Below are 11,215 nucleotides of genomic sequence, written 5' to 3' on the forward strand. Positions count from 1 at the left end.
TTGCTGTATTTAAATTTTTAGTAATATATAATATTATTCTTTGCCTCTTGTAAGTTTCTTTCTGATTTAAAGTTTATTTTGTCTGACATTAGTATAGCCACCCTTATTCTCTTTGGGTTACTATTTGTATAAGGTATCTTTTTCTATCTTTTCACTTTCCATTTATTTGTGTCTTTGGATCTAAAGTGAGTCTCTTTTAGTATGTAATTAGATCATGTTTTTAAAAAATCCATTCTGCCAACTTGTTTTTTTGTTGAGAGTTTAATTCAATTTAAAGTAATTACTGATAAAGAGGGACTTGTGTGTATCATTTTGCTATTTGTTTTCAATATGCCTTACAGCTTTTTCATTCCTCATTTCCTGAACTACTGTCTTATTTTGCATTTAATTTTTCATAGTGGAACATTTAAGTTCTTTCCCCATTCTATAGCTATTTTCCTTATGGTTACCATGAGGATTACATTTAGCATCCTAAAGTTAACTTCAGTAATGCACAAAGAACTCCACTCCTTTAATAGCTTCCCACCCCTTTCAGTTGTTGATGTCACAGAATTACATTTTTATACATTATATGCCCCAAAACATAAATGAATAATTATTTTAAATGATCAGTCTCTTCAATTATGTAGAAAACAAACTGTGGAGTTACAACCCAAAGTTACAATAATACTAGCTTTTGGGCTACTAAATTTTAAAAACGTATTAATCTCTTAAAAACGTAGAAAACAAAACAAGTTACAAACTGTTATTACAATAACACTTAATTGTCCATGTATTTACCTTTGTTGAGATCTTTATTTCTTCTTAGAGCTTTGACTGTCCTTTCATTTTACCCTACAGGGCTCCTTTAGGTATTTCTTGTCTTTCTTTCTTTTCTTTCTTTTTTTTAAGGCATGGGCATTTTTTGGAAGAAAGTCCTGGTGGTAATTAACTTTGTTTTTGATTGTCTGGGAATGTCTTAATTTCTCCCTTATCTTTGAAGGACACTTTTGCTGAATAGAAGGCTCTTGGTTGATGGGGTTTTTTTTTTTTTTTAACATTTTGAATGTATTGGCCCACTGCCTTCTGACCTCTAAATTTTCAGATGAGAAATCTGCTCGTGATCTTATTGAAGATGTCTTGTATGTGATTAGTTGCTTCTCTCACTGCTTTCAAGTTTCGTGTCTTTCACTTTTCAAAAGTGATTATGTTTGTCTCAGTGTGTATCTCTTTAAGTTTATCTTACTTGGAGTTTGTTGAGCTTCTTGGATGTTTATATTCACGTCTTTTATCAAATTTGGAAAGTTTTCAACCATTATTTCTTCAAATATTCTTTCTAGTCCTTTCTCTCTCTCTTCTTCTTCAGGGACTTCCACAATACATTTATTGGTTCACTTCTTGGTGTTCCACAAATCCCTTAGGCTCTGTTAACTTTTCTTCAATCTTTTTTCTTTCTGTTCCTCAGACTCAATAATTTCCATTGTCTTATCTTCAAGTCTGCTGCCTGTTTAATTCTGCCTTTGAATCCCTCTAGTGATTTTTTTAAATTTTAGTTATTGCAGTTTTCACCTCCAGAATTTCTTTTTGGTGTATTTTTAGGTTTTCTGTCACTTTACTGTTATTTCCATTATTTTCATACATCAATTACTTGACTTTACCCACATTTTCCTTTAGTTCTTTGATTACCTTTAGAGTTGTTTAAAAATCTTTGTGTAGGATATCTGCCATTAGGTCTTTTTCAGGGACAGTTTCTCTTGATATTTTTTCCCCCTTGGGATGAGCCATGCTTTCCTGTTTCTTGGTATGCCTTTTTGTTGTTGTTGTTGAAAACTAGACCTTTGAATCTAATAATATCATAGCTCTGGATATCAAATTCTCCCTCTTCCCCAGGGTTTTCTGGGTTTTGTTGTTGTTTTTGTTTTTTATTGTTGTAGGCTGTCTCTATGCCAAGGATCAGCCTGAGGTGCAAACTTAAGGTCTTCCCAGATCTTTTCTGAGCCTGTGCCTTTCCCTAGGCATGCACAGTCACTTTCTAATTTTCCTTTTATAGGCAGTTGCTTTTGAATGTCCTAGTATTTAATGTCTGGCTGTCAAGGTGGTGGAGGGTGGGTGGAGAGAAAAATAAAGGCAGGGGAGGAAAGGGCAATAGCCCTTTAAATCCACTGGAAGTCACTTCAACTGGAGTGGGAGGGGCTTGCAATGATCGGGAGAGGTGCAACAATGACTGCCTACCTCTTACATCAGAAGCAGCAATTGGTGATCAGAGCACAGATCCCTGATATCTCAGACAGGGTCTTTTTTGCCCACCCTTGTTCCCACAAGTTGTACGCAGGTTCTTCAGGAGCATGTGCACAACAACTGTCTGCCACAGGTTTTGAGGTTGGGGGACAGGCAGCTGTGCTAAGAGCTGAAACTGAAATTAACCTCAGTTTACCATCCAAGCCTTCCTCTGGTATTTACAAGCCTTCAGTAGACTCCAGAGTTCTAAAATAGTTACATTCTGACAGATTCTGCCAGTGTAATGATAGTCTAGGTGGGGCTACAAATAGTTGGTACTTCCTACTCTGCCGTCTCTCCAGAATCCTCTTCTCCCTAGAGTTTTTAACTCCCAGACCGGTCCACTCTGAGTTTCTAGTAATTCATCAATTACAGTTCAGGTTTTTCTAGCCTGGCACTGGTTCCCACAGTGGTTTCCACTCGTGAGTCTCCATCTGTTTGTCTCTCCAGTCTTAGGGGCAGCAGTTTGCCCTGTGTTCTCACTTCTCTTATGGATCCAAGAATAGTTGTTGATCTTCCAGTCTGTTCAGCTTTATTTGTTTATTTATTTTTGAGATGGAGTCTCACTCTGTCACAAGGCTGGAGTGCAGTGGCACAATCTCGGCTTACTGCAGCCTCTGCCTCCCTGGTTCAAGCAATTCTCCTGCCTTAGCCTCCTGAGTAGCTGGGACTACAGGTGCGCACCACCATGCCTGGCTAATTTTTGTATTTTTAGTAGAGACGGAGTTTCACCATGTTGGCCAGGATGGTCTTGATCTCTTGACCTTGTGATCCACCCACCTCGGCCTCCCAAAGTGCTGGGATTATAGGCGTGAGCCACTGCACCCAGCCTGTTCAGCTTTTCACTTGTTTCTAGGACCAAGTGGTTATTTCCAAGCTCCTTACATGCAGAAATGGCCAATTTTTTTTCCTAATTTTTCAACAATTAACTTGTACTGCCTTAATAATCATAATAATCAAAATAATTTTTTTTAAAAAAGTTATTGCAGAGAAGTAATGATGGGATCTCTCAGGTCAATTCCTGATCTCAGTGGACCATGGGGGCTACTCCGCCTGACATTTATTATCTTATCTCCAATACCTACTGTGTATGTCTCTATAATGTATTTTCTCACTTGATTGCTTAAATCCTTGAAATGTTCCCAAATCATCTGTGAAGGAAATAACTTACAGTCAAGGACCCCTGTTTAATTCTAATATACTGTTGTGGGTTTTTTTTCTTTAGAACTTGGAGAATCTGGTGGCTCAAAATACCACTGGCCCTGTCTTTTGCCCAAGGCTCTACCACCTGATGGCTTACGTCTGTATATTAATGGGAGATGGGCAGAAATGTGGCCTCTTCCTGAACACAGCCTTGCGGCTCTCTGAAACACAGGGGAATATACTGGAGAAATGCTGGCTGAACATGAACAAAGTATGTATCATCAGCTAGCAAACCGGGGTGGGGATGCTCACCCATATAAAGAAGCCCGGAAGCCTACTGCCTGGTTAGGTTTCACCAGGCATGGAAGGTCTTAGTCTATCCAGGCTGCCGTTAACAAAATATCTTAGACTGGGTCACTGATAAACAATAGAAACCTACTGCTCAGTTTTGGAAGCTGGAAGTCCAAGATCAAGGCTCTATACTCAGTTTTGTTGAATAAGTGAATGAATGTATGAGTATATGTGTGTATTTAAAGAGGGCTGTGTCAGTATCCTAGTTTGGACAGCAAGATTCGTTTTTGTCTGTGGGTTCACATGGTTTTTATCGAAGACGTTTTGCCTTGTTTGATATTGGACTAACCTTGATTACAAAAGTCAAGAAGCACTAATGATTTCTTTGTTCTGTTTCTTTCCTCTCAGGAATCGTGGTACTCAACCTCTGAGTTAAAAGAAGACCAATGGCTTCAGACGATCTTGAGTCTCCCATCATGGGAAAAAATTGTAGCAGGCAGGTTAAACATTCAGGATCTTCAAAAAAACAAATTCCTGATGAGAGCTAATACCATGGACAATCATTTCTAACATGTCAAAGAAAAAAGATTTTAATAAGCACTATGTCCTTGTGATTATCTATTATTGACCTTTCTCCATGGCTGGCCCTCTCCAGGTTCCTACATAATCACTTCTGTTCCAGACACAGAAGCAGACATGTTGATTTCTTCTCTTTCTGGAGGGCCTACAAGGGTCAGGAGTGTCATGGTTTACTTCTTCCTAATGTTACAGAAAATTGCTTTTACCATTCATGTTGTTTTAGCTTGACCTGCTTATTTCAGCCCATGCAAAACTGTATCATATTACAAATTATTAATCTCAAGATGGTATGACATCGTGTGTTGCAAAAGACATGTTTCTAGTTAGTATGTTAACTGAAAATACTTATTTTTAAATGTCCAATTGTTAAGTCTTTTGGAGGTAGCACAATATTACAAATAGCAAACATTTGTCATGGTCTACAAAGACAGAATTAGAAAAGATACATGTTTGTAGGGCCTGACTGCAGCTTCCAAAGCCAGGGTGATGTCTTAGCCCCTCTAACCACATGCATCAAATATCAAATAAAATTTTAATATCAGATAAATATGTTTAATATAAAATAAAGATCAAGTTTTAAAAATTAAAATATTAATAATTTTTACACAGGTATCTTTTACATATTTAGAGTTTACATGTTTTTTTATATTTAAGAAATAACATTCATTCTTCATCATTTCCCAGATGCAAAAGCAAGGCTGTGCATTTTTTCTCCTAATCACATAACTGAGTTCCACAAATGAGGTTGGACAGACCCAGATGATACCACGAGGTTAGCCACAGAGGCCTGGTGGCCTGGCATGGAGGGAAGAGCTCCAAGCTAAGAAATCAGAACATTAGGTTCTAACATGAGCTCTGCCATAAGCACACTTTATTCCTGCCTGATACATATACCCTGCCTGATCCACATAACTTCCCTATGTTAGTGTACATTTGTGAATACTGAATAAGATAGTGAAGGTTAAAAAGTGTTGAAAATTACAATGTGCCATACAAATAAAAACAAACTAATATTAGATGACTGATTTTAAAATAAACACATCAAATACTAAACTTCGATTAAGTATTGTCCCCTTCAAAACTGTCATCCTGGAAGCTGCGTGCTTGCCCCATGCTGCAGTATAGAAATCCCTTGCTTTCTAGTTGCCTTATTTTGTACTTTATTCATTCTCTCACTTATTCACCCCACTACAATTTTCCAACTCATTACTGTATACTAATCCCTGACTAAGTACTGGAGGTTAAGATATAAAAACATGAAGGGCACAATTCTTGACCTCAGCAAGCTCACATGTCCAATAGAAAAAACAGATGCACATGTAAACCTCACTGAGCCCATTCTACTGTAATATAATAGAGCTGTGTTCAAATCCTTCATGGTGGAAGGAGTGACACATACAAAACCTGGACATATTGAAGACTCAGCGGAACAGTCTCTGAGTTCAGATTCATTTCGACTGCATTGTCATAATAAGCTAATGCCTTAATCATAACAATTCTTTACATTTGTACAACTCTTTATAGATACAGAGAGTTCTGGGACCTGCTCTTATCTTCTCCCTGTAAACCCTGAATGGTGAGAATGGCAGATGCTTTGGCTTGCCTGAGATCATCTGGCCAGTAAGTGGCTGAACTAGAGCCTAAATCCAGAAATTGTGTGCCCTTGTCGAAGCATATTCAAGTCCACTTTTTCTGGCTGTCTGTGCAAACCATCAGGAAACAGTGTTTTCTGTCTTAAAAATCGCTTTGACCATCTAAAGATTCAAGTTCCCTTTAGCTTCCAAAAAATGGACCTAGTTCTACTCTTTGGAATCATACAGAATAAATTTAAACTTGTTCCTCACTGACCCCTTCAAACCCTTGAACACACCTCTCATGGTTCTCTTGAGCCTTTTACAAGCTAAATATAGGAAAATCTCCAGTTCCTTCTGCTTCTCCTACCAGCTCCTTGTTTTTGGTTCCCTCAGTATCCTGATCACTTGTCTCTGAATATATTCAAATTTATCTCTATTTCTCTTATATATGAGCTATAGATTGGCCAATCTGGAATAGGAGAGGACTCTTACTTCTTTTGTTCTACCTAGAAGAGTCCTATTAAAACCACTTATGCGCCTTCACTTTTTTGGCAGCCAGTTTTGGAGTCACTGTGGACATATTCCAATTATCTGGAACATAATCCCAAGTTGGCTACTTACTCTCTGTGCCTTAGTTTCCTCATCTGTAAGTGGAAATAATAGTTGTACATACTGCATGGAGTTGTGTGGGGTTCTTTTTTTTGAGAATTACATGAAAAACACTGCCTAGGGCTGGGCGCAGTGGCTCACAACAATAATTTCAGCACTTTGGGAGGCTGAGGCAGGTGGATTGCTTGAGCTCAGGAGTTCAAGGCGAGGCTGGGCAACACGATTAAACCCTGTCTCTACCAAAAAAAAAAAAAAAAAAAAATGCAAAAGTTAACTGGGTGTGGTGGCAAGCGCCTATAGTCCCAGCTACTTGGGAGGTGGAGGTGGGAGGATTGCTTGAACCTGGGAGACGGAGGTTGCAGTGATCAGAGATCATGCCAGTGCACTCCAGCCTGGGCAACAGACAGAGTCAGACCATCTCAAAAAACAATTTTTCCCTCTCCCTCTCCGTCTCCGTCTCCCTCTCCCTCCCCCTCCCCCTCTCCCTCTCCCCCTCTCCCTCTCCCTTCTTTCTTCGGTCTCTCTCTGTTGCCGAGGCTGGACTGTACTGCCATGATCTCAGCTCGCTGCAACCTCCCCGCCTCGGGCTCCTGTGATTCTCCTGCCTAGGCCTGCCGAGTGCCTGGGGTTGCAGGCACACGCCGCCACGTCTGACTGGTTTTTGTATTTTTGGTGGAGACGGGGTTTTGCCGTGTTGACCGGGCTTGTCTCCAGCTCCTGACCTGGAGTGATCTGCCTGCCTTGGCCTCCTGAGGTGCTGGGATTGCAGACAGAGTCTCGCTCACTCAATGCTCAATGTTGCCCAGGCTGGAGTGCAGTGGTGTGATCTCGGCTCGCTACAACCTCCACCTCCCAGCCGCCTGCCTTGGCCTCCCAAAGTGCTAAGATTACAGCCTCTGCCCCGCCGCCACCCCATCTAGGAAGTGAGGAGCGTCTCTACTTGGCTGCCCATCGTCTGGGATGTGAGGAGCCCCGCTGCCTGGCCGCCCCGTCTGGGAAGTGAGGAGCGCCTCTGCCCGGCTGCCCATTGTCTGTGATGTGAGGAGCGCCTCTGCCTGGCTGCCCCGTCTGGGAAGTGGGGAGCACCTCTGCCCAGCCGCCACCCCATCTGGGAAGTGGGGAGCACCTCTGCCCGGCTGCCACCCTGTCTGGGAAGTGAGGAGCACCTCTGCCCGGCCGCCACCCTGTCTGGGAAGTGAGGAGCGCCTCTGCCTGGCCACTGTGCAATCTTCCAAGTGTGAAGTGACACCCTTTCTGCATGTGTACCCAACAGCTCCGAAGAGACAGCGACCATCGAGAACGGGCCATGATGACGATGGCGATTTTGTCGAATAGAAAAGGGGGAAATGTGGGGAAAAGAAAGAGATCAGATTGTTACTGTGTCTGTGCAGAAAGAAGTAGACATAGGAGACTCCATTTTGTTCTGTACTAAGAAAAATTCTTCTGCCTTGGGATGCTGTTAATCTATAACCTTACCCCCGACCCGTGCTCTCTGAAACATGTGCTGTATCAACTCAGGGTTAAATGGATTAAGGGCAGTGCAAGATGTGCTTTGTTAAACAGATGCTTGAAGGCAGCATGCTCCTTAAGAGTCATCACCACTCCCTATCTCAAGTACCCAGGGACACAAACACTGCGGAAGGCTGCAAGGACCTCTGCCTAGGAAAACCAGAGACCTTTGTTCACGTGTTTATCTGCTGACCTTCTCTCCACTATTGTCCTATGACCCTGCCAAATCCCCCTCTCCGAGAAACACCCAAGAATGATCAATAAATACTAAAAACAAAAACAAAAACAAAAACCAAAAAAAAATTTTAACTTAAAAAAAACTGCTGCCTAGTATACAGAAGGAGATCCATAAGCATTAGCCTTTAATACTGTCACATGTATTCTAACAAGTTCTCCCCATCGTGTATTTAGACAGTTTGTTTTTTTTACTTTAAAGAGAACAGACAGTACAGACAGGAAACAAAGAAACCGACTGTGGTCTGCTATTAGCCAGTGAGAGAGAAGTAAACTAAAACGCATGTCTAAATGCTGATGGGCAAAGGAAGGTAGGCCTTTGGGCACTCTCTCTGGATGGTGGCCTTTATCTCTAGCCTATGCCTTCCTTATTGGGTTATACTTGTTCCTTCTCTTTAAATATCCTGCACCCTGTGTTAGGCCTTCCTGGTGGTAACTGCAGGCAGTGATCATGATAAAGTCAAGTCATCTCCTTCGAGTTTAGCATCCTCTGGTTGCCACTCTGCATTGCTTGAACATAGACTCAGGGGACAGTACTCTGGGGTTCTGCCCCAACCACCTTAGTCTGGTTTATACTCAGCTGCCCGACAGCTGCCAAAAGCATGCGTCTCACCCCTGTGCCCTTTGTGAACTGCAGGCAAGTATTCACGTTTTCTGTAAGTCAACACTACCAGGCTTCCCTGTGATTTTGATTCTATGGGTAGATAGTGCTAATGAGTGTGAGGATTTCTGAAACTAATAGTTCATCTCCCAAATTACTAAAAAACTAAAGCATACCACACACCTATGAGAATGGCCAAAATCGAAGACACCAAATGCTGGCAAGGGCGTGGAGTGATGGGAACTCTCACTCGTTGCTGGAGGGAATGTGAAGTTGTGCAGCCATTTTGGAAGACAGTTTTATAGTTTCTTACAAAACCAGACATATTCTTACCATACAATTCAGCAATTGTGCTTTTTGGCATGTACCCAAATGAACTGAAAACTCATATCCATACAAAACCCTGCACATGGACATTTATAGCAACTGTATAGTTAAATTACCCAAACGTGGAAGCCACCAAGATGTCCCTCAGTAAGTGAATGGATAAACTGTGGTAAATCTAGACAATGGAATGTTATTCAGCACTAAAAAGAAATTAGCTATCAAGCCATGAAAAAAGAGAGAAGAACCTTAAATGCACATTACTGAGTGAAAGGAGCCAGTCTGAAAAGGCCACATGCTCTATGGTTCCAACTATGTGACCTTCTGGAAAAGGCAAAACTATGGAGACAGTGGTTGCCAGTGGGGTGGGAGGAGGAGAGATGAAAAGGAGGAACCTAGGGGAGTTTTAGGGCAGTGAAACTATTCTGTACATTACTCTGAAGGAGGATTCACATCATTATACATCTGTTCAAACCCATAGAATGTGTAACAGCAGAGTGACTCTTAATGTAAACTATGGACTTTGGGTCAAAATGCTGTGTCAATGTGGGTTCATCAGTTGTATCACATGTACTGCTGTAGTGGGGAATGCTGTTAGCAGGTGAGGTTGTGAGTATGTAGGATCAGGGGCTATATGGGAATTCTCTACCTTTCGCTCAATTTTGCTATGAGTCTAAAACTGCTCTATAAATAAAGTTTATTAATTAAAAACAAACCCACAAATACCTAAAGCATATGTTGACCAGCTCCCTTTCCCTCCACAGAGCTAGGATGCCTCATTCCCCAGTGCTTCCCCTGTCCTGGAAGTGCAGTGATGAGAACTGGTTTCAAAAAAAAAAAAAAAAAGAGAGGAGAGGGGAGGAGAGATGGGAAGGGGAGGAGAGGGGAGGAATGGGGGGAGGGGGAAGGGAGGAGAGAGGAGGGAGGGGGAGGAGAAAGGAGAGGAGGGGAGGGAAAGGGGGGAGGGAAGAGAGAAAGGAAAAAGCGAGAAAAGACCATACTGCAATTTGAAGGTTAAGTTCCATGTGCCTGAATCCAGAGGAGCGTGCATCAGGTTTTGCAGGAACCCTGTACTTGGTTCCGGTTCTGACTATGCCACAAACCAGTTACGTGACCTTGGGCAAGTCCCTTTTTCATCAGTTTCCTCATCTCTAAACTAAGCGAGTTGTGATAAAATCCCTTCCCTCCTCCATCTGGCTGTGATTCAGCCTCCTAACAGCAAGGGTGTGGGCGAACCTGCTCTTGGCCAGCAGGTGGCAGCACTGGCTCCTTACTGTGGCTGCAGCCAAACGAACCATTCCTGGTCACGCTCTGGAGGCTTTTGTCTTCAGACCTGCAGCCTCAGCACTTAGCACCACTGCGGCGCCCCTCATTACCTACAGGAAGCTTCCAGCATGACATCCTCGGGGCATCCTGGATAGAATTATTTTTAGGAGAAGGCAGACATAAATAATCCACGAAGGCTTCAGGAACAGGAATGAAAAAGTGATGATCTTTTTAAAATATTTATTTTTCTCACAACCCCCATGCCTGTCAACTCAAGGGTAAAGGTATTGTTCTCATTCTCTATTTCTCGCACTAAGACCAGTGTGCCTGCACAAACAGTAAGTCTTCAGAAAGTGTAAATTAATAAGTTCATTAAATAATATTTTCTTTTCTTTTCTTTTCTTTTTGAGATGGAGTTTCGCTCTTTTTGCCCAGGCTGGAGTGCAATGGTGTGATCTCAGCTCACCACAACCTCTGCATCCCAGGTTCAAACGATTCTCCTGCCTCAGCCTCCTGAGTAGCTGGGATTACAGGCATGCGCCACCACGCCCAGTTAATTTTTGTATTTTTAGTAGAGACAGTGTTTCACCGTGTTGGCCAGGCTGGTCTCCAACTCCTGACCGCAGGTAATCCACCCGCCTTGGCCTCCCAAAGTGTTAGGATTACAGGCATAAGCCACTGCACCTGGCCAATAATATTTTCATTTGATCTTTTCAAGCTAATTCTTACAGACTACCTTAGAAGTAGAAACCTAATATTTATTGAATGAGTAAACAATATGGAGGTGAACAAAAATTACTTAACATCAACTATACTAGTCAGGCTCTGC

The 11,215-nt window shown here is 42.0% G+C and overlaps 1 protein-coding gene across 10 annotated transcripts in view; it reads left to right on the forward strand.

The window, feature by feature from the left end:
- Positions 1-5,319, forward strand: part of ADCY10 (adenylate cyclase 10) — a 108,803-nt gene extending 103,484 nt beyond the window's left edge. For 8 of the 10 annotated variants that reach the window (XM_055112000.2, XM_055112006.2, XM_055112004.2 and 5 more), the window contains 2 exons: positions 3,482-3,670; positions 4,099-4,956. In XM_055112000.2, coding sequence (XP_054967975.2) covers positions 3,482-3,670; positions 4,099-4,260 — 351 coding nt within the window. In that variant the 3' untranslated portion in view covers positions 4,261-4,956. Of the gene's footprint in view, positions 1-3,481; positions 3,671-4,098 lie in introns of all 10 variants that reach the window. The other 2 variants (XM_003824603.5, XM_055112001.2) reach the window with 1 other exon arrangement.
- Positions 5,320-11,215: the final 5,896 nt, after the last annotated feature.

This window comes from Pan paniscus, chromosome 1 (genome assembly GCF_029289425.2).
Source record: "Pan paniscus chromosome 1, NHGRI_mPanPan1-v2.0_pri, whole genome shotgun sequence".
NCBI classification, from domain to species: domain Eukaryota; kingdom Metazoa; phylum Chordata; class Mammalia; order Primates; family Hominidae; genus Pan; species Pan paniscus.